The sequence below is a fragment of the Thamnophis sirtalis genome, unplaced genomic scaffold (assembly GCF_051295495.1).
Source record: "Thamnophis sirtalis isolate CommonGarterSnake01/CBP01778 unplaced genomic scaffold, rThaSir2_p1.2 scaffold_2, whole genome shotgun sequence".
NCBI lineage: Eukaryota > Metazoa > Chordata > Lepidosauria > Squamata > Natricidae > Thamnophis > Thamnophis sirtalis.
The window spans coordinates 79,627,864-79,651,798 of NW_028261382.1; the positions used below are offsets into that span (position 1 = coordinate 79,627,864).

The 23,935-nt window shown below is 41.8% G+C and overlaps 1 protein-coding gene across 1 annotated transcript in view; it reads left to right on the forward strand.

Annotated features, from left to right (window-relative positions):
- The first annotated feature begins 10,263 nt into the window (after positions 1–10,263).
- The window catches only part of LOC106549216 (zinc metalloproteinase-disintegrin-like MTP9), a 36,859-nt gene continuing 23,187 nt past the window's right edge, over positions 10,264–23,935 (forward strand). Inside the window, exons 1-6 of the mRNA XM_087703600.1 lie at positions 10,264–10,330; positions 12,815–12,921; positions 18,695–18,771; positions 20,792–20,870; positions 21,774–21,850; positions 23,561–23,753. Of these exons, the coding sequence (XP_087559726.1) occupies positions 10,279–10,330; positions 12,815–12,921; positions 18,695–18,771; positions 20,792–20,870; positions 21,774–21,850; positions 23,561–23,753 (585 nt within the window). The 5' untranslated portion in view covers positions 10,264–10,278. The remainder of the gene's footprint in view (positions 10,331–12,814; positions 12,922–18,694; positions 18,772–20,791; positions 20,871–21,773; positions 21,851–23,560; positions 23,754–23,935) is intronic.

Consider the following 23,935-nt stretch of genomic DNA (forward strand, 5'->3'; position numbering starts at 1 on the left):
TTGGTTATTCCTATTCTCTAAACACTGATACCATCTGTCCCATACTGTATAGTATTCTTTTTATTCTTTATCTTGCAGTTTGAGCATGAATTTAACTATTTCTGTGCAGTTCATTATTTATTTAATTATCATGTTTTTGGAGGGTATGCTGTTTATTTTCCAATTTTGGACAAATGCTATTCTTGTTGCTGTCAGCATATGAATTATGATATAATTGATTTCCTTTGTAAATGTTCCTCTAATTATCCCTATCAAAAACATCTCTGGTTTAAATTTGAAGGCCTGCTATTTCTTGAAAACAAATTCTTATTTTACTCCAATATTTCCTCGCTTCTCGACAAGTCCACCACATATGAAAGTATAACCCATGTTGATGTTTACATTTCCAATATCTAGGACTCAAATTTGGATATATTTTTGCCCATCTTGCCAGTGTTAGATGCCGATGGTAGAACATTTTATATAAATTCTCTTTGTATGAGGCCGACCTTAATAATTTATAATTTTTCATCCACAACTGTTCCCAATCTCCTAATTGAATGCTATAGCAAAAATTACCTCCATTTTTACTGGCAGGGGCACCATGGGCTGATTCTTCATTATTTCCACGTCAGCCCTGTGGGTCAGATCTAAGCACCCTTCAGGCCGGAACCAGCCCTCATACCTTGAGTTTGATACCCCTGCTTTAGGCCATTAACAGTCTTATTTATTTATTTATTTATTTATTTATTTATTTATTTATTTATTTATTCATTCATTCATTCATTCATACATACATACATACATACATACATACATACATACATACATACATACATACATTTCATATCCATCTCAAGGTTGAAGGTGACTCTGAGCAACTTAAAAGATAAAACACAAAACATTTGACAATTATAAATATAAGAACATTAAACTAAAAATTAAACAAAATAATAATTAAAAAACTCCAGGGATTTTGAGAGAACAAGCCATCATAGCCACATTTTAAGGCTTTGCCTGAGGGACAAAAGAAAGAGAGTGAATGATATCTCCTGTAGCAAGATGTTCTAAAGGGGAGGAGCAATGGCAGAAAATGTTCTTCTTCTGGATCCCACCAGCTGAAACTCTTGGCAGAAGGATCTGCAGAAACCCCCTTCTGCCAGCGTGAGTGGGGAAAGTTTTGGGGGAAGATGATTCTGTAGATATTCTAGATCCATGATCTGAATGGTTTTAAAGATAATAATCAACATTCTTAATTGCACCCAGAAACACATCAGTGCAGCTCTTGTAACAAGGTGTTACATATGATATCCAAGGAGCCTCCAAAACGATCCACACCAAAACTGGACAAATTGTTGCTTCCAAATACTCTTCAAAGGTACCTTCCAAATACTCTTCAAGGGAAGCCCCTGTAGAACACACTACAATAAGTAGTGGGAGATGGACCATAGTTGGCAGCAGGATTCTTGCTTCTTTCAAATGTGAGAAGGTGGCCAAGGAGTCACAACTTGAATCAAAGTGCAGTCTTCCATTTCTTTTTTAAGTTGAAATCTGAAGAGTTATCTGAAGAACACTAATTTGTGAAATCCTAATTATAAATGCTAAAATCTTAAGAAAAGCTTTGGTGATTCAGGATATTTAGGATTCTTATTTTTTGATCCAGAGCTGGGCCATTAGATAAGACTATAAGATGCCATCAAGTGCCAGGGAAAAAAGGCAATAAAATATAAATAAGGGCTGTAGCTTCTTCATTTTGTTCAAATGTTTCTTTTGCGGAAGTGATTAGGGTAAATGTGTCTTCCTATTATTTTCTAATTCCTGCCATGAGAAAGCTAAATGTCAGAGTGTGTATTTATTATTACAGGTTCTTGGCATGGATGAGATTTACTCTGCTAAATGTTTTATATTTGTTTTTCAAGGATTGGGACCATATCCAAAAAGGCAATGAAATGCCATCACAAGTCATATGAAAGTTTTGTAAATGTGGACAGTGCCAGGTAAGGTTACATGATTATTTCCATCACTTCTATGAATTAATCTTATCTTTTTCTGAAGGAGAAAAAATGGTTATGGGAGCTACAGAAGATAATTGGACTACAAGACATCTGAGGTCCCTTCCATCATGATGATTCTATATTCTGTGAAACCAGCCAACAATAACATTGATGATATTACCTAATTTGGTAGTGAAATGTCTGCAAGAAAAAAGGACCCACAGTATTTATAAGCAATAGCTGCTTAAAAATAGCAGTAATATCAACACTATAATATAATAGCTTTACAGTAAGAAAGCCTTCATCAATAATAATAATAATAATAATAATAATAATAATAATAATAATGCAAAATTTCACAAACTGACTACCTACAATGCCATGACCGAGTTGCTAAGATCATTCACTGGAAATTGTGCCAAATCTTTGCATTTTAGTACAGCAAAAACCACTGGGAACATCAGGTTCAGAAGGTTTTAGAGAATGAGAAAGTCAAGATCTTGTGGGACTTCAGAATCCATACTGTTGGCCCACAACACACCTGACATAATAATAGTTGAAAAGAAAAAAGTATGGTTCAATGACATTGCAATATCTGGAGATGCACGAATTGAAGATAAACAGCAAGAAAAAATCACAAAGTACCGGGACTTGCAAATTGAAGTTGAGCGTGGATCTTGTTGGTGGTTGTTAGAATTTGGGGAGAAGTTCATTAGCAAAATGAATAATAAATGGAGTCATAAAGAGCCATTTGATATAGTGGTTAAGATGCTGTTATAGAAACCAGGAGACTGTGAGCCTATCTAAGGCATAAAATCCAGTTGGATGACTTTGAGCTTCACTGGTAGCTCAACCGAACACATAAGGTTCCCCAACAATGTTGCTATGGAAAATAGGACAATGAAAGAATATAAGGAATGTTCAATATCTTGACTTATTTATAAGAATAATAAAAGTGGGGCGTGGAATCTAAACATAAACCAGAAATAAAGAACAAAACATTTGGCCATAAATCATATACATATAGGAGAAGAACAGACAAAGCTGGAGAATGGAATTAAATGTGACATCAGTTTGGAGTTCTTGCATTGCCAAAGAGACCCAAGCCCCGCCTTCCATGAATTTCATTGACCCTTTTCTAGTATCAATTTAGCATTTACCATTAGTTGATACATCTTTTCAATGGCAACAGTGTGCTTTGAATTCAATGGTTTTGTTTAATTGTGCCTGCATTGTGTTGAATTCCAACATGACAGTCACTCTCTGCCAAAATTCCTGCAACTTCAATTCCCCTTATCATTCCATCTCTGTTAGTAAGAATTAAGCCCAGTATAGCTGACCCTCAATTCCTTCCACAATTAAAAGAAGTCATCATGGGTTTGTCAAAAAAACTTATTTCTTTCTTTGAGAAAGTGATTACGTCAGTGGATAAGGGAAACACTGTGAACATAGATTTACTAGACTTCAGTATGGCATGTGACAAAGTAGACAACAGCCTACCTTTCAGAAAGATGGAACACTGTGGGATTATCAGTACCACCACCAGATTGCAACTGACTGACCAATCACACTCAGCAGGTAGTTCTCAATGGAAGTATATCTATATGGCAGAAGGTTTGCAGTGGGTTACCCAAATTCTGACTTAGGCCCAGTAGTCTTAAACATCTTCATGTCATTTAGATGAATGAATAGAAGGGGAACTCATCAAATTTACAGGCAGCGCCAAGCTGAGGGGAACAGTCAACATTTTAGAAGATAAGGTCAAGTTTCAGAATGACCATGACAGACTTGAACATTGGGCATTATCTAACAAAATTCAGTGGTTAGGAAAGCAATATTTTACACAGAGGCAGGAAAAACCATATCCACAGATACATACTAGGTGATACCTGGCTCAACAGTAGTAACTGTGAATGAAATCTAGCTGTCCTAGTAGAACCACCACTAAAGTTTGAGCCAGCAATGTGCTGCAGCTGTCAAAAAGGCTAATGTGCTCCTAGGTTGCATAAACAGGTGGATAATTTCAAGAAATGATAATACTGGCTTCTATTGCACTAGTGAAACCACACTTGAAATATTATATCTAATTCTGGTCACCATGATATAAAAAATATGATGAGATGCGATGAGATGACAGAAACAAAGATGATAAGGAGTCTGGAGACTAAATAAAATGATGAAAGAAGAAGGAACTCAATATGTCCCGTCTAACAAAGAGAAGGACTAGGGGTTATATGATAGCACTCTTCCAGTACTTGAGGAGCTGTCACAGAGAAGGGGGAGTCAATTTATTCTTCCAAGCAGCTGAGGGCTGGACAAGAAGTAACAAATGGAAGGTCATTAAAAAGAGATTCAACATAGAACTAAGGAGAAATTTTCTGACAGTGAAAATGATTAATCAGTGGAACAATTTGCTTCTGGAAGTTGTGGGTGCGCCATCACTGGAGGTTTTCAAGAAGAGATTGGACATCCATTTTTCTCTATTGGTATAGGAGCACCTGACATAGGAGGAACTTGGGCTAGAAAACCTCCAAAGTCTCTTCCAACTTTATCATTCCTGTGTTCTAGGATTCCATTTGGTTATTTGCACCTGACAATGGGTCTATAATTATATTATGAGAACTGCACATTGTAGATAGTGCTGGTATTCATAGGCTTGTTGTGATTCCAAAGACTTTAATCTGGCCCTTCAATCTTCAATACTTACTTTCCAAGAAAATTAAGACTTTAATCCTAGGGCAACAATGCTATAAGTGTGTTTGAAATGGCTGCTGCCAGTTATGGAATATTGTGGTTTGGGAAAGTACCATTTCTTCACAAATAAACATCATTCTCTTGTCACAAATGACAAGGTAAACCTTGTTGTCCTTTTTTTTCTATTGGTGTTGTGACTCAGAAGGGCTTACAGCCTACAAAGTCTGTTTTCCTTGCCTTGTAAAGAAGTTTCCCTCAACTGATGAGTGGAGTGAAAAGGATACTAACTTCCTGGAGAAAATACTTCTCTAAGGTTCCCTGCCTAAACCTTTTATAATACTCAGCTGCTGTAAAAAAATCGCGCAGACTGATTATAAATTGCGGCACAATTCAGTAGCACAAATGATCCATTGGAATTTGTGCAAAAATTTTAATATTAAAACAGCAACAAACTGGTGGGAACATCAGCCTGAAAAAGTCACCGAAAATCAGATGGTCAAGATCTTGTGGGATTTCCGTATACAAACCGACAAAATACTGGCGCATAATACACCAGACATCACACTGGTTGAGAAAAATAAGGTCACAATCATAGACATCGCAATACCAGGTGATAGCAGGGTCGCCGAGAAGGAACATGAAAAAATCTCAAGATACCAGGACTTAAAAATCGAAATTCAACGACTATGGCACAAACCAGCAGTGGTAATTCCAGTGGTAATTGGCACACTGGGTGCTATTCCAAAAGCACTGGAATTACATTTAAAACAGTTAAAAATTGACAAAATCAGCATCAGTCAAATGCAAAAAGCCGCACTGCTTGGATCTGCACGCATATTACGAAAATACGTTACGACGTCCTAGGCCCCTGGGTGGGGCCCGACTAGTAACCAATGCCAAATCCGGCGAAACAACTGGCCGCTGTGATACAATTGTATAATAATAATAATAATAAACACAACAACAACAACAACAACAACAACAACAACTCCGCCATTGCCGGTCCCAAGCCCGGATGAGAAAGGAGGAGTGTTGGGGTCAGGTTGGCATCTGATCCCATAAAAAAAACCTGCCAACCCATACAATATGGTGAAAAAAACGAATAAGAATTCCATACCGCATCGGTCGTCGCGCGGGTTAACAAGGGCTGTGGCAGATGTTGGGATGCCTGGACATCCGTCAACAAGTGGGCTACAAGTGGGCTACCAGCCAACAAAACAACAAAAATATAGTACAGATGAAAACCGTGCCATAATGGCCTGTTACTACAACTCAGAGCCAGAAAAAAGAGGCTATTTAAAGCGAATGTATGAATTATGGAAACAACAATATCCAGATTCAAATGTTAGTGAACAATGACTAGCACATTAAAGGCGATTTATTATACGGAATAAAGTGTTTAGTGAAGTTGAACTAGAGGAAATTCAGGCAAATTGCAAAACCAAAAAAACAATATCACAAGCGGAAATAATTGATATTCAAGACACAACTAAAGACATAGTAGAACTCCCAGAAGAAGCTCTCGGGGAGGAAATAACACTACCACCACTAGAACCAGTTATCACTGAACCAACTGATGAACTAACTCAAAAACAAAAAGAATTGAAGGATAAGATCATGGAGCATTTTCTGCTTAATGAGGAAAGGCAACGTTTACCATCACTAAAAACTGTGCCTAAGAAAATTTTGGCCCCTATCATGAAAATGGTTAATGCAGTGTTTTCAACAATTGAATCGGGATCCATCTTGGAAACGAACCAGTTAATGTACAGTGCAGCTGTAATAGTCACTCATGAACTAGGCATTAAAATCAAAATACCTAGTCACACAACAGAAAAAGCATCAAAGTCAAAGTGGAAAATCCGATTAGAACAAAATGTCAAAAAATTAAGGGCAGATGCTAGTAATTTAAAGAACATGCATGAGCAACGGCTTAAAAACAACAAAATCATAGATCGGCTAATCAGAAGATATAGATTGGATACAAGAAACATCAATGAAGCTGTAGAGATTGTAAAACAGCAGATAACAGCAACGGCTAGAAAAATTGAAAGATATGAGGCACAAATCATCCAATATAAATAAAATCAACAATTTCGATCAGACCAACGGCGTTTTTATCAAAGTCTTAATGTAAATGGTGACACCAAAAGTGAAAAACCAGAAAAACAGGCCACAGTTGAATTCTGGAAAGAATTGTGGGAAAATGCAAAGGACTACAACAAGGAAGCAAAGTGGATACATGACTTTGAGAAAAGCATTGGCAACAAACAAATGCAAGTATTAGAAATAACAACTGAGATGGTCAAAAATCGAGTTAAAAAGATAAAGAATTGGACATCACCTGGAAAGGACCAATTACATGGTTTCTGGCTCAAATATCTGACCAGTTTACATGCAATATTGGCCAGGCAACTGAATGAAATTTTACAAAAAGGCCAAATTGATAAATGGTTGATAACTGGAAAAACATACTTGATTCAGAAAGATGCAACTAAAGGAACAACACCTGAAAACTACAGATCAATAACATGCTTGCCAACAACCTTCAAATTACTCACAGGCATTATTGCAGATAACATGATGGATTATTTGGAAACAAACAACATCTTGCCAATAGAGCAAAAAGGCAACAAAAGAAGGAGCAGGGGCACAAAAGATCAGCTCCTAATTGATAAAATGATATTAGAAAATTGTGAGAACAGAAAAACGAACTTGAATATGGTCTGGATTGATTACAAAAAGGCATTTGACTCACTGCCACATAGTTGGATCATAAAATGCTTACAAACAACTGGCATTAGCAAAAATATTACATCCTTTACTGAAAAGGCAATGAAACAATGGAGAACTGAGTTGGCAGTATGGAATGAGATCTACGGAATGGTTAATATCAAGCGAGGAATTTTCCAGGGTGATTCACTTTCACTTCTTCTCTTCATCATCGCAATGATCCCACTATCAGTAATCTTAAAAAAAATGAAATTAGGCTACCAAACAACCAAAGAAGATGAAAAAATTTCACATTTAGTATATATGGATGATTTGAAACTCTATGGAAAGTCAGACATAGAAATCCAATCATTGACAAACACAGTCCGAGTATTCAGCACCGATATTTCAATGCAGTTTGGCATGGAAAAATGTGCCATTGTATCCATAAAAAGGGGCAAAATCACTGCATGTGAGGGAATTGAAATGCCCAATGGTCAATTAATTAAATGCAAAGAAAATGAAGCCTACAAATACTTAGGCATTCTGCAGTTGGATAACATCAAGCATGGAGAAGTAAAAACTATTGTCAGGCGAGAGTACACCAACAGAGTTAGGAAAATTTTGAAATCTAAATTGAATGGTGGAAATACAATCAAGGCCATAAATACCTGGGCAATACCAGTTACAGATACACAGCCGGTATAGTTAACTGGACACAAGCTGATTTGGACCTTTTGGACCAAAAAACCAGGAAACTAATGACAATGCACTACAGTTTACATCCACGTGGTGATACTGATAGACTATATCTGCCCCGAAAATCAGGTGGCAGAGGATTATTACAAGTGAAGCAAACAGTTGAAGAAGAAAAACATGCACTGGCTGATTATTTAAAAGAAAGTCAAGAACATCTATTAATCGAAGTAAAGAACAAAAATCTACTGAAGACCCAACAGACGAAACAAGAATACAGAAAAGATGTGATAAAATCAAGAATGGAGAGTTGGCAGAACAAAGCACTGCATGGCCAATTTCTGGAAAAAATAAAAGATAAAGTGGACAGTGAACAAACTTGGTTATGGTTAACAACAGGTACATTAAAGAAAGAAACAGAGTCACTAATCCTGGCTGCCAAGAACAAGCTATCCGCACAAATGCCATTAAGGCCAAAATCGAAAAATCCTCTGATGATGCCAAATGCAGACTTTGCAAAGAAGCTGATGAAACTGTTGATCACATACTCAGCTGCTGTAAAAAAATCGTGCAGACTGATTATAAATTGCGGCACAATTCAGTAGCACAAATGATCCATTGGAATTTGTGCAAAAATTATATTAAAACAGCAACAAACTGGTGGGAACATCAGCCTGAAAAAGTCACCGAAAATCAGATGGTCAAGATCTTGTGGGATTTCCGTATACAAACAGACAAAATACTGGCGCATAATACACCAGACATCACACTGGTTGAGAAAAATAAGGTCACAATCATAGACATCGCAATTCCAGGTGATAGCAGGGTCGCCGAGAAGGAACATGAAAAAATCTCAAGATACCAGGACTTAAAAATCGAAATTCAACGACTATGGCACAAACCAGCAGTGGTAATTCCAGTGGTAATTGGCACACTTGGTGCTATTCCAAAAGCACTGGAATTACATTTAAAATAGTTAAAAAATGACAAAATCACCATCAGTCAAATGCAAAAAGCTGCACTGCTTGGATCTGCACGCATATTACGAAAATATGTTACGACGTCCTAGGCCCCTGGGTGGGGCCCGACTAGTAACCAGTGCCAAATCCGGCGAAACAACTGGCCGCTGTGATACAATTGTATAATAATAATAATAAAAATCAAAGCATGCTTTGAATCATTTACAAATCTACCAACGTCTATCCTAGATTTTCTAATTGAATTTTAACATTTATTTTACTTTGGTATCTTTTTCAAGGGCCAGTGTTATATAAATTAAGATGTTGGATTGGATTCAGGATAGCCATGTTTAAGTCTCTGCTTACCATGCATCTCACTGGATGACTTTGGACGTTGCTTTTCTTAGTGCAGACTAATTCCCAAGACTGGTGCTGTGAGGATAAAATGAGAAGTGATCTCATGTATATTTTGCGCTCCAGGGAGGAAATGTGGGAGATTAAAATAAGAGAACAAAATAGATTCTTTAATATAGCTCTTATGCAACAATTTTCTTAGATTACATTGCTGTGTTTTCTGTTAACGTTTCTTCTTTTTGACAAAGATAAGCTGTTGGCTTTTTTGGCATCTGCCACACACTGCTGGCTCATATTTAAATGATTGTCCACTAAGATTCCAAGATCCCTCTCACAGTTACTACTATTGAGCAAGGTACACCTATACTGTACCTGTGCATTTTGTTTTTCTTGCCTAAATGTAGGACCTTACTTTTTTCACTATTGAATTTTTCAGAGGCTACAAGTCAGCTCATTGAGCTCCCTGACTGGCAACTATCACTAATGCTAGCAATATTGAAAAGATGCTACATTGCTCAAAAAGTGCCTCTTTACTATGAAAACCAAGTCTTGGCATTTAAGACTCCATGCCCAAGAGCCCCCAACTTTAGTTGTATTAACATGTGAGCCAGGGACAGCATTGATATGAGCATTTAATGCTCTCCTTTTGGCTTTTGCTTTGAGGGATGCCTTCAGAGAAGCTTACCAGATGTCATTGTTGGAGTGACAAGCACTAAGCCAGTTGGAAAATTGCCCTCCAGAATTTGGGCAAATCCTTTAGCAAACACCTTCTCCTATAAGGGCATGAATGAAACTGAAGAACATGCTTCTCACAGTCAACAGGAGAAGAGCTCAGGTTGGCTTGGAAGCAGAAGGAGATTTCCTGTCCACCAGCCCATCCAGGCTCCAAAATGATCCAAGCTCTCTTGGTAACTATATGCTTAGCGTTTTTTCCATATCAAGGTAAGATGTTTTCTTTGGTTTCCTTTTCCATATTCTTATTTAAATGTCTATGGTGCCCAACAAATTTCTATGGTTTTTCTTTTGATGCTAACCAAAACTTGTTCTACTTCAGTTTCTAGAGACTTAGCAAAAGAGTGCTTGCTCTCAAAGATCACAGTTATTCCAAAGTTACATAGATGATTTTTTGCTTAATCATCAAGGTTTTCCAATAATGTGAGTTCAAAAAAAGGATTAGAAGACTGAAGAGGACAGAGAGGCAGAGTTTGTGGCAAGAAAAATTCAGGAAGCAAAATGTTAAAGAAAAATAAAGAGCTTTCCCTTTTACTCTTCTTTGAATTACAATTTGACACCCTGTATTTAAGCTAGCATAACATTCAGCCAAACAAAAGAAAATGCTATTGTTATTACAGAGAATCTTCCAACTGTACTCAAGTAATATGATACTAACTTTCCTTAATGCAAGATTTTAAATTATCTTAAATGATTTCTTTCCTCCTTTCCTTTTACTCTGCAGAAAATCAGGGCAGCCCCTTCTAAATCCTCCCCATGTTCTCATTCCTTCTGTGGGCTGAGATACCTTTTACATGCCAGTTGACCAGTCTGTGGCTCTTCTTCCTGTCTCCCAAGTCATTCCCACCTATCATTACAGATCATGATATTCAATTGATTCAGATGGTTGTCCAAACACAAGTAAGGGTTAGAAGCTCAGTGGGATAGCCTTGGGTGCTTTGTAAAGAAAGGAAAGATGGGGATGTCCTTACCGGGAGAGCAGCTTTCAAAATTAGAAAAATAATTTATAAAGAACACTATATTAAAGAAGAGAGGGAGATGGAAGCAGTGGTGACATTCAATTTTTTTCCCTATCGGTTCTGTGGGCGTGGCTTGGTGGGGGGGTTGACATCACTCATGGCCATGCCACTTAGTCACTTGACACCCCCCACCCCACCAAGCCATGCCCACAGAACCTGGTAGGAAAAAAGTTTCAATTTCTATTCTATCTATTTTCTTCCCAGGCCTGGACTAATCTGTCAAAGGCCTCTCACTCTCCCTTCGCCAAGCAACACATCCTTACCTTCTGGGGTTGGTTGCTGCCAGCATTACTGCTGGTTCAGTGCATACGCAATTTTGTGTGCATGTTCTCTCCTTGCTCATACGCATGTCTGACGCATGCTATGCGCGCTTGCCCAGTTACCCATATATAGGTCTGCTCATGCAGAGAATACTTAAAAAACACCATGCCATGCCAACCGGGGAACAGGTTCAGGGCCATGGCAGGCCTGGGTTACTGCTGATTCCAGCAACTCAGGCCGGCAAACCACTACCAGTTCGGTTGAATCAGTCCGAACCAGTAGGAACACACCTCTGTTACCTTCTTCCCGTGGCTGGCTGCCACGGAAGGCAAACCAGGGTTGAGCTGTTGCCGCCAGTCCACATCTCACCCCCCTTTGTTATGAGATGCTTGCAGCTGCTGCTTCTTTTTTTCAGTGAGGATGAATGCTTCTTGCACCAAAGAGAGACGGCGGTTGTGCAGGCTTCTTGCAGCAAAAATTACCGGAGCAGCTCCGCTTCTTGAACGTGCTGCGTTGCTGCCCTGTTCCATGTGCTGGCCACACACGTGCACATTGTTGCCTGTTGCAACTGCACTGGAGGGACTTGCCTGGGCAAGTCCTAACTAACTCTAACCCTAAGCCTACGTCTAACCCTAAGACATTGAGCATGTCGATCAGAAAGCTTGGCAGTTTGGCTAGTATAGTACTCCCTAGTATAAGTCTCCTGTATGAGCAGGGGGTTGGTCTAGATCAGTGTTTTTCAACCACTGTGCTGCGGCACACTAGTGTGCCGTGACATAGTGTAAGGTGTGCCATGGGAAAATTACTTTATATATAGTCAATATAGGCACAGAGTTAATTTTTTTTTAACATTTTCTAATGGTGGTGTGCCTCGTGATTTTTTTCATGAAAAAAGTGTGCCTTTGCACAAAAAGGTTCAAAAACACTGGTCTAGATGACCTCCAATGTCCCTTCCAACTCTATTACTGTTACAAAGTAGCAGTTCAACTGGAAGAAATTCTTAATAAGCTGTATTTGCATAACAACCTAAGTTTGTCTATCTTTTTGAATAATGTATGTACATAATGTAATATGGTTTACTGAATTGTGTGAATCTAACTATTGTGATTTACAGCTTCTCATGTTATCCTTATCACTTACGTACAAAATTGCACATTCGTTGAGATATATTTATTTTTCTGATTATTCACAATCCAAAACCTTTCTTTTCCAGCTGCCCAAATCAATGTCTCTAGATAGTCTCCCAGCTGTCAAACATCATTCAGCAAATTGCATACCCAAAGAAAACCTGGATTTCTATGCTGTGTTCCACTAAAAAAAAAAAGAATAACAAATTAAGTTGTGAATGTGAGAGTGATAGAATAATATCCCAAAGTAAACCAAACTTTTCTTCTTCTTTTCCCCCCTTTTGAAGGAAGCTCTATAATCCTGGAATCTGGAAATGTTAAAGATTATGAAGTAGTGTATCCACAAAAAGTCCCTGCATTGCCCAAAGGAGAAGTTCAGAATGCTGAGCCAGAGGTAAGAAAAAGACCACAGCAAATTACTTCTTGCCAGACAATATAATTTTGGGTATTCCTATGCTGCCATCTAATGATTACCTGAATGTTTGCATCGCTATCTATGTGCCTTGTTTTGCATCTTGGAGCGAAGGGAAGGGACGCGACAAAGCGGGTATGCAAACAGCAACCTTTATTAGAACAGAGTAACTACGATTCAACGTGGCGTGGTTCGCGCCGAACATTTATACCTCCGGGTTTGAACGAGGAGCCAATGGGGCGTCGAGTAGCTCGACCTATCAGGGCGAGGATTGAACCGGCTCCGCCCGGGAACCAATCAGAAGGGGAGTCCTTATTCCCGCGCTTGTATTTCCCGCGCTAGTATTCAACACCCCTCCCCCCCTAGTCAAAGAGTTCCCTAGGAAGGGCAAACATAGTCTTGTAAGTAGGTGGGACGGTGACGTTCTCGTCCCGACCTTCGTGGCTCCCCGGCGGTTGTCGTCGGGGGGGGAAACCGCCGGCGGAGGTGTGTCCGTGGCGGGGCGGTGAATCTGCGACGCGGTCCCGAGAGATGGCGCTGGCCCCGGGCCCGGTGCCCGATGTCCGTTTGCCCGGGGTGGCGTCTCCGTGGCAACAGGAGCGTCCGACAGTGGCCCTGTGCAGTCTGGTTGGGGTGTAGGTTCAGAGTCTCGATAAGGGCTTCGAGGAAGGGAGTAGCCGGGTGAGGCGCGTCTGTCCGAAAAGTTCGTATCGGCTTGTCCCCCGTTCCCCGGGTGGAGGCGGTCCGTTGGGGGGAAGGTCATCGAGGGTGGCTCATGCTGAGAGCGGGTGTCTGAGAGGCTCGGGCCGTCTGTTTCCGCGGGGAGGCGTCGCCTTAACTGGTCCACGTGGCGCCTCCATTGTGTTCCGTCGGCCAGGCCGACCCTGAAGGAACAGGGGCCAGTCAGGGCTGTGATGGTTGCGGGAACCCACCGTGGATCCCCAGAAAAGGAGCGGGCCCATACAGGATCCCCTAACTTAAACGCGTGGGAAGGGAGGGCCCCCAGGTTGCTCGGCAGATCCCCTGCGTAAAGTGGATGGAGCCTGTCTAGGGGGGTTCGCAATCTCCTACCCATCAAGAGCTCCGCGGGACTTTTATTAGTCGTTGGGCAGGGTATGGAGTGCTGGCTCAAGAGGTAAGCCGCCACTCTTTCTTGCCAGTCGCCCTGGTCCATGCGGCCCAAAGCTTCTTTGGCTGAGCGAACTGCGCGCTCCGCCCGGCCGTTGCTAGCTGGGTGATAAGGGGCTGTGGCTGCGTGTCTGATTCCTTGTTCGGCCAGGAATTCTTGGAACGTGGTGGAGGTAAACTGGGGCCCATTGTCTGAGACTATCACATCCGGTAACCCATGGGTGGCGAACATCTTACGAAGGGCCCTCACTGTACTCTCTGCTGTGGTGGAGGTCATGATTACCAGCTCCACCCACTTGGAGTAAGCATCGACTACTATCATGAAGTTTCGGCCGTGGAAGGGGCCTGCAAAATCAATGTGTAAACGGGACCATGGGCCTCTAGGGATTTCCCACTCACGAGGGGCGGCTGTGGGGGGATTCGGCCTAGAGTTTTGGCAGATCCTGCATCGGTCTACGTAGTCTGCAATTTCCGAATCTAGCAAGGGCCACCACACATAGCTACGGGCTAAGGCTTTCATTCGCGCTATGCCAGGGTGGTTTTTGTGGAGTGCGGGCAGGATTCGTGCCCGCAGGGCTGTGGGGATCACTACCCTATCCCCCCAGACAAGACAACCCCCGTGAAGGGCGAGTTCGGCTTGTCGTGCTTTAAATGGTCGGAATCCTTCCGCTACCTTTTCCGCGGGCCAACCCCTCAAAACCCATGAAGCTACTTGGGATAGGACGGGGTCAGCCTTTGTGCAAGCTGCGACGTCCGCGGCAGAGACGGGGAGGTCGGATTCGGCGATGGACAAAATAGAGAGCGCGGGCACGTGGGCTGTGTCCGTCTCTGGCAAAGGGCAACGGCTCAGGGCGTCTGCGTGCCCTAGCTGCTTACCCGGACGGTATAACAGCGTATACGAATACGCCGTTAGGAACTCCGTCCAGCGTGTCATGCGGGGAGACAAAATGGGGGGGGTTGGCTTGTCGCCTGCCAGTAGCCCCAGGAGCGGCTTGTGATCCGTGACAAGGGTGAAATTCCTACCATAGAGGTAGTCATGGAACCGCTTAATGCCGGACACTGCAGCCAGGGCTTCTTTATCGATTTGGCTGTAGTTCCGCTCCGTGGAGGAGAGTGTCCGGGAATAGAAAGCTATGGGGGCCTCTGAGCCGTTCGGGAGGGCATGGCTCAGGACCGCCCCTATACCATAGGGAGAGGCGTCGCAAGTCAGAACTAGGGGCATCCTATCGCTATATTGAATTAGGACTGCCGACGAGGTCAAAATGTCTTTTATAGCCGCGAACGCGTGCGCTTCACGGCTACCCCATTGCCAGGCCGCTGACCGGTCAAGCAGTCGGTGTAGCGGCTCAGCTAGCGACGCCTTGTGGGGAATAAAAGGGGCGTAGAAGTTTAAAAGCCCCAGGAACGCCTGCAATTCCGCCCTAGAGGTGGGTGCGGGTGCGTTTTTGATGGCGGCGACTTTGGAAGGAGTGGGGTGGATGCCTTGGGCATCAATGAGGAACCCCAAGAATTCTACTTTGGGAACAGCAATTTCGCATTTGCTGCGCTTTAGTTTCAGTCCTGCCTCCCTAAAACGTGTGAGAACCTCCCGCAGTATTTTCAGGAGTTCCGAGTGGCTGGGGGCTGCGACCAGGACGTCGTCGAAGTAGGGAATGACGCCTGGGAGCCCGTGGAGCAACCGCTCCATGAGGCTCTGAAAAATCCCCGGGGCAACCGAAACGCCGAATTGGAGGCGGCGGCAACGGAAGGCCCCGCGGTGGGTGACGATGGTCTGGGCTGTAGCCGCATCGTCGTCTACGGGAAGCTGCTGGTAGTCCTGTGCCATATCTAGCTTGGCGAAAATGCGGCCCTGCCCTAAGGAGTGGAGTAGGTGTTGCACTACGGGAACCGGATATGGATTTGCCTGCAGGGCCAAATTGATGGTCGACTTATAGTCGGCACATATTCTCACCGATCCGTCGGGTTTGACCGGGAGGACTATGGGGGTTTCCCAACGGGCGTGATCTACGGGCTCGATTACCCCCTGCTCTATAAGCTTATCAAGTTCAGCGTCTACCTTTGCTCTCAATGCGAAGGGGACCCTGCGAGCCTTCAGCCTAATGGGAGCGACCTGGGGATCGAGGCAGAGGGAAATGGGGGTGCCCTTATAACAGCCCAATTTCCCATCGAACACATCTGCGAACTCATCTAGAACGCTATCTACGGTGAGGGGGACTACCCTGTGCACCCCCTCTATGGTGAGGCCCAAGGCGGGAAACCAATCCAACCCAAGGAGAGCGGGCAGATCGTTCCTGACGATTAGAACTGGGAGTTTCCCCTTAAAGTCTCCGTATTCCACCTGGATGTGGAATATTCCTGCCGTGGGAATCCCATTTCCCTGGTAGTCTAAGAGGGAGACCCCGACGGGGCGCAAACGGCTCTGGGGAACCCCGGGGCAAAGGCGGGAAAACAAGGCCCAAGAAAGGAGAGAACGGGAAGACCCGGAGTCCACCTCCATTCGACAAAGCTGACCTTCGAGTCGGACGGTGGTGCTGATTTTGCGATCGCCGGCGGGAACGTGGGAAGCCTGGTAGACCACGCAGTCGGCGCCGGAGGGCTGGTAGGTTGAGTGGCAGTCCTCTGCTCGCCTCGCAGGACGTGGCTGTTGGCGGCGTTGCGGTGCCTGGCGCTGGTCGCTGGGCTGCATGAACGATGGGGCTGGCACGAGAGCCCGGCAGACCCTGGCGAGGTGTCCTTCTCCTCGGCAGCGGCGGCAGACGGCGGAACGGAACGGGCAGGATGCGCGGCTGTGGCGGCCGCCACATCCGCGGCAAGGTGCGTTTGAGACTGGCTGAGCGGGCGTCGGTGGTTGCTGGTGTGGCCTCCGCTTCGGCTGCGTCCTCATTTGTCCGACAGTTTCCTCCTCCTCGTCTTCAGCAGGAGAGAGGTCGTCGACGAGGTTCGTCTGGGTGGAAGGCCCCGCGGCGGTTTGCGCGGGGGGTTTCAGCTGGAGGCGTTCGATGTCGGCCGTGGATTGTTCGGAGAGCTCCGCTGCTCGCGCGGTCTCCACGGCTTGCACCAAGGTGATTTTGTGGTTCCGGAGCATGCGGCTGCGCAAATGCACGTCGCGGACCCCGCATACAAACTGCTCCACGAGGTTCTCCTCCAGGTCTGCAAACTCGCACTGGGCGGCCACTGTGCGCAAAGCCTCTGGAAACTGGCTGATGGATTCGTTGGGCTTCTGCACTCGGCGGCGGAAGGTGAAACGGCGTGCGATCAGAGAGGGTGAGGGAGCGTAGTGGTTCCTCAGCCTGGACATCAGCTCGTCCCACCCAAGTTTGTAGGCTGGCCTCGGGGCGGCCAGGGCTCTCGCAGAGGCGAACATGGAAGGCTCACAGCAGGACAAGAAGAAGCTGCATTTCTCCTCGTCGGTCTGTGCCTGGTTCTTCGATGCGATTAAGTAGCACTCGAAACGCTCCATGAAGCCGTCCCATGATTCTCCAGCGGATCCGAATGGTGCGAAAGGAGGAAGCGATGATGCCATCGTGGTGAGGAGCCAGAGAGGGGGAGGAAGAGGGTGGAGAAAATTTTGCGTTCGCTGCCGGAGTTCTCAGCCTGAGGATAGCGCTCGTGCTGGTTCAGACGCGGTGGCAGCTGGCTTGTTCTTCTCCGTGGTCGCGGGAATCGGAATCCCACCTTCGTCGCCAGTTTTGCATCTTGGAGCGAAGGGAAGGGACGCGACAAAGCGGGTATGCAAACAGCAACCTTTATTAGAACAGAGTAACTACGATTCAACATGGCGTGGTTCGCGCCGAACATTTATACCTCCGGGTTTGAACGAGGAGCCAATGGGGCGTCGAGTAGCTCGACCTATCAGGGCGAGGATTGAACCGGCTCCGCCCGGGAACCAATCAGAAGGGGAGTCCTTATTCCCGCGCTTGTATTTCCCGCGCTAGTATTCAACACCTTGTTCATCAAATTTATATGGCCACTCAATTCATACAAAATTGAGGAGACTCCTTGCAACTTAGAATAGAATTCCTAATATTAGTAGGTTACTATAGCTAATAAAGTGTTGAGAAACACCCAGCCGTAGAGGGGAGAGGGATCAAGGTGGAAATTAGTCTTGGATCATTTCATAGCTGCAACAGATCCAGGAGTAACATCCTCCCTCCCTCCCTCCCTCCCTCCCTCCCTCCCTCCCTCTCTCTCTCTCTCTCTCTCTCTCTCTCACACACACACACACACACACACACACAAAATGGAAGTTCCATTAAATTTTATCTATTCTGTCCTGAAGAGAAGGGGAAGTTCTTTTTCTAGGTGAAGATGGTAATTTAAGGTTAGCAGTAAGAACCAGATTCAAGACCATCATTGGATGACTTTTGAGTCAGTCTCTCTCTCCCAGCCCAACTTCATTCACCAAAATGTTCAATTGGAGATTGAGATCTTGAACTTATGCAGGAATGTTTAATTTAATTTAAGATTTTATAGTGCCCTTCAAGCACCTGATGAAATACTCTAAATCTAATAAATAATTTGGCTACAGCTCTCCATTTGACACAGGTATAGAATTATTAAGAGGGTACACATTTAATTTGCCTATTTTTAAAAAAATAAAATTAACTCTGAACTTTTTGCATTTCAGACCAAGTATGAAGATACAATGCAATATGAATTTAAAGTGAATGGAGAGCCAGTAGTCCTTCACCTGGAAAGAAATAAGTATGTTAACACAGAAGTTCTTTTAACTGTACTAGGACTATACGGAAAATGTATATTCTCAGACATAATCTTAGAGAAATAATAATTGTATTGCTATGTTTGGAAAACTAAAAGTAATTTACATTTTACACTACAGGAAAAATAGATATATTGGTAAAAAATTGAATTATGTTTATCCCAGAACTGAGAATTTTTTATTTGTGCTTTCTATGGTAAATTGCTAGACTATAACAATTTAGATAAAGTTCAACCATTCAAAGCTCATAACCTTTTATCACTAGAATTACCTAGGTTAGGTATGAAAAATTATAGTTTTAAAAATTATTACTTATGCTGCTTCACAGATACCCCATCAATCTGAATAACATTTCCTAAGAGATATATATGTAGCCAGCCAACTTATATCAGAATTTACATATTGAAGTATGAAAGATATGAAATATTGTGCCTTATTAAGGCCCAAAAGGGGACATGGCTAAATAAGCCCAGATTTCACTACACTTTTTTAAAGAATGCCATGTGAGTCTTCTTGGTTGTGTCCCATTTTAACTGTAAATCAAGGTAGTAATAAATATGTTATGCAAATATAAGCCACCTGGCTTATATTTACATAATAACTAACTATTGAAACAAGTTTTTGGTCTTTCACTGACTCATCTAGCCAGACTTTTTAAAAAATGGCAGCTTTGTTTCACTATAGGAAACAAAAAGGAACATAATCATTTTTCAGCAGAAAAGAATAACATAGTTGGAAGGGACCTTGAAGGTCTTCTAGGCCAACCCTCTGCTCAATCAGGAGACTATACCATTCTATAACTGTCCAATCATTCCTTGAAAACCTCCAGTGACTGAACATCCACAATTTATCAAGGCAAGCCTTTCCACCAATTAATTGTTCTCATTGTCAGGAAATTTATCTTAATTCTAGGTTGGATTTCTCATATGTAAATAAACTACTAACACCACTAAAAGAAAATACGCCATTTCCATTACCCCCCAAATGTGTAAATGCCATATCACCATTGAAATTAGTACGGCTGTCACTGTTCTGAAAACATGGGAAGTCTCTGAAGTCCTGGTGCAATTTAAAATTAATGCTAAGACCGAGATACATATTTGGTACATTGAGATTAACAACCTGGCTTTGATTTTAGAATGTATTTTCCTTTTGACCATGCTATATCCAAAATATGTTTTTTGTTGGCTCAAAAAAAAAGCATTTTTGGGACAACTATGATCTGGATGACTGAGAATCTCCATAGACCATTCTATATGTGCCTCTAAATGTATATTCCCTTTATTATTAAGTACAGGCTATAAAGAAATTGCCCTATATGTGGGCATTTCTATATCACTATCTTGTACCACCGGCGAGATTGCATGCTAAATTCAAGTGCCCCCTTTTGTTTTGTTTAAATATAAAGGCTATCATGATTTCAAAGGCAGCATCTGGATGATCACATTTTGGCATGGAAGCCAAGCAGGGCTAGAAGTGGAAGACTAGCAAGGAAGATGTAGATTAGAAAAATAGAAGGCAATGCCAGAAGCCATAGTTGTGACACTAGGAATGGAAAGTGACTCCATATATTGGTTTAAAACTTCAAGGCACATGCTTCTGTATGAAGCATCCATTTTTGAGGTTGCTTCATTTTACTCTTAGGTAAATAGAGCTATGCAGCTCTCCTTTATAGACCAAGGAGTTTCATCCAATTGTTGCATAGACCAGAAGAATAAAAAGAAGAGGCAATGCAAAATGTCTTCTCCTAGACAATCATATAACCTCTGAACCTTGATGAAGAGAATTGCACTGCTTCCTTGGTGCAAATATTTTCTTCAGGTGAATCTAGTATGCTCAGTGCTCCTCTTAAATAGATAACCTCTTGAGATTGAAATTCCTGGTCCTTTCTTTTGATACCAAACAATATAGGCTTAAAATACAGTAGTTATAGAAATATTATAAAATTATCTTTGCCCTACTTAATTCCTGACATAGATGTTCTCTTGTTTGCATTCCTTCCAGAGGACTTTTTTCCAAAGATTACAGTGAGACTCATTATTCCCCTGATGGCAAACGAATTACAACAAACCCTCCGGTTGAGGTAATATCCAGAGTGTCTTACTTTTATAAAGTAAAGGGAAAGAATATTTGTGCACAATATTCCAAATATGCATATACCAGACCAGGCTATTCAAACAAGAAGGATTGCATATGTATAAAGTATCTTATACTGAAATAGTCATATAAGGATGTATGGAACATTAAACCCAGTTTGTTTTATTCATTGAATTAATAGGAAAAGATTTCAATCAACCAGTTATTTCCTACTGTTTAGAAGCAAACATTTTGGGGAGTGAGTTTCACAAATAGATTGATTATCAGGTTTATAAGATCTACATTTTCATTTTTAAACCAGATTATTGTGATAAATGCGGAATCATTTGTTTGTAATACTAAAAGTCAGAGAAATTCTCTTTCCTCCTATACAGAAATTCGTTTGATACCTCTCACATTAAAAGGATCCAGAACATGGTTCCCTAGCACCACCATGTTTCATGAAGTCATTGTCCCCTTCCCCCAAATTGATCTAAAAGTGCATCCTCTGTCTCCAAAATTTATCTACTTCTGGCTTAACATCTTCAAAGTTCATACAAATTGTTCCGACTGAGTGTAATGTCTATATGGATCCTGTTTCTAAATAATGCTAGGAATTATATCTCTGTGTATATTTCTGAAAGCTTTCATTGTGTTGGCTCAAGGAAATAATAATTAATTGGTATCTTCCCTGGAGTGTGACTTGTTTTTATGAAGATTTATATTTATCCTATGTTCATTTTGGAACAATCAATATTAATCAGGTCTTCTTCTTCCCTGAATTAAAATGTTCTTAATAATTATTGTCTTAATATTTCATTGATGTTGTGGAATACATTGGAACTGCACTTCTCATTAAATCGTACTACAAACAGGCTTTAACCAGTGTGATCTTTTTGCCCCCATACAGGATCACTGCTATTATCATGGACGCATCCAGAATGAAGCTGACTCAACTGCAGTCATCAGTGCATGCAATGGCTTGAAGTAAGATAGTCTCTTGTCTTTTATGTATTCTATTAAGAATAAAACACTGTTCTTGGAGTTGCCATAACTCCAACTTAAAATGAAGGACATCAGTTTTTTTAAGCAAATTAGTTGGATACAACTTCTGCAGAATTTAGAACGACTTTCGTTGCATACCAAGACAAGCTGCTACCAGTCAGCAGACACACTAGGGAGCTAAATCAGGTGTGTCTAAAGGAGCTTCCAAGGCCATGCCTCCTTTCTTGATCCACTCTGCACACCTTCTCAAACCAGCTAGATATCTTAGCCACATAAAGATCTCAAAATGCAGAAGGTCCTTATCATTAATCAGATTCAGCATCCTCCCAACAGCTGATATTGAAGAAAAACACTAAAAGATCCCCTGTGTACAGAGACCATGTCCATGGAGTGGAGGAATGAATAAATAACAGAACAGAATAACAACAGAATAATAAAGGAACAACAGAATGATAGAATAACAGAATTGGAAGGGACCTCAGAGGTCTTCTAGTCCAACTTCCTGCTCAAGTGGCTGTCAGTATCTTTTTAAAAAACCAGTGGTGATAGAACACCCACAATGTCTGAAAGTAAACCTTTCCACTGGTTAATTTTCCCAACTGTCATGAAATTTCCCCTTGGTTCTAGGTTGCTTCTTCCTCGGTTAGTTTCCATCTGTTGTTTCTTGTCCCACCTTCAGGTGCTTTGGAGAATAGATAGTCCCCCTCTTAGCCCCTTAAATATTGGAAAACTGTTATCATGTCACTCATAGTCCTTCTCTTCATTAGACTAGATGTACCTGGTTCCTGCAATCTCTCATCATATGTTTTAGCCTTCAGCTCCTTGTTATTCTACATTGCTATACTCTATTGTTATTCATGTTATTCTACCTTGCCCTCTCTAAGCAGATGCTTGCCAATAATTTTTATTTCCATTCTTTATTAAATATCCTGGTCATCCTGACTCTTATCTTAAATTGCTATCAGATTAATCTGATTTTATTTATTTGACCACAGCCAAATACAGTGCTATAGTAGTATGTACAGTACATTGTAGTATTTCCTCTTATTATTTTTAGATATTTTAGAATAGTTATATTTTCCTTCTTTATCCTTTAAAAGGGATCTGATTTTTGGTTTTTATCTGTTGATGTATGGCTGAATAAAGATTTTTAAGTGTACAAGAGTGGGGTGTGTGTGTGTGTGTGGGTGTGTGTGTGTGTGTGTGTGTGTGTGTGTAAAATATAAAGTATTTCACCCTTACAGAAAAACAGAATATTTCAAAGAGTTGTAGTTTTGCATTTGTGTAGCTGTAAACTTTAGGGTTTTTTTTTAAACCCTAGAAATATACAATATTGGATTCCATGCCAAACTATCTCCGTACAAATATTATAAAGATATTTTATGGTTGTACTGAGTGTGTGCAATCTCTTGTATTTTTCTCATCATAGCTGTATCTTTGAGAAGCATGAGAAAGTGACATGAGTTCTGAGGGTAGAAAATAAATATTTCAATTGGTTTTAAGAAGGGATTGAAAAGCACAGGGAATGTTGACTTGGTCAGTTAAAAATAGCTCTCAGAGCTTAGTTATTTCCTTGCAGACATTTCATTACCCAGCTAGGTAACATCAGCATTGCAGGTCATCCCTAAACTAACAATAGTCTCTTCTATCAGTTCTCCATCCGTGACCACCCTTTTATATACTATTTTACAGAGGACATTTCAAGCATCAAGGGAAGACATACCTTATTGAACCCTTGAAGCTTTCTGACAATGAAGCCCATGCAGTCTACAATTCTGAAAATATAGAAAAGGAGGATGAGAGCCCAAAAATCTGTGGGGTAACTGATACTTGGGAATTGGATGAGCCCATCAAAATGAACTCTCAGTTAAATCTTACTCCTGAAGTAAGTCTTATATTGAAATCTTATGGTTAGATAACAGGGATTCATTTACTTGTTTCTAAAATGTAAAGTAAAAGAAAAATTCTTTTGGGGGGGGTGATTGGATAGAATTCATAAGGGAGAAGCCCCCTTTTCTAAATTCTTTATCCCCAGCAAGTTGTGGTTATATACATTATGTTTAATTG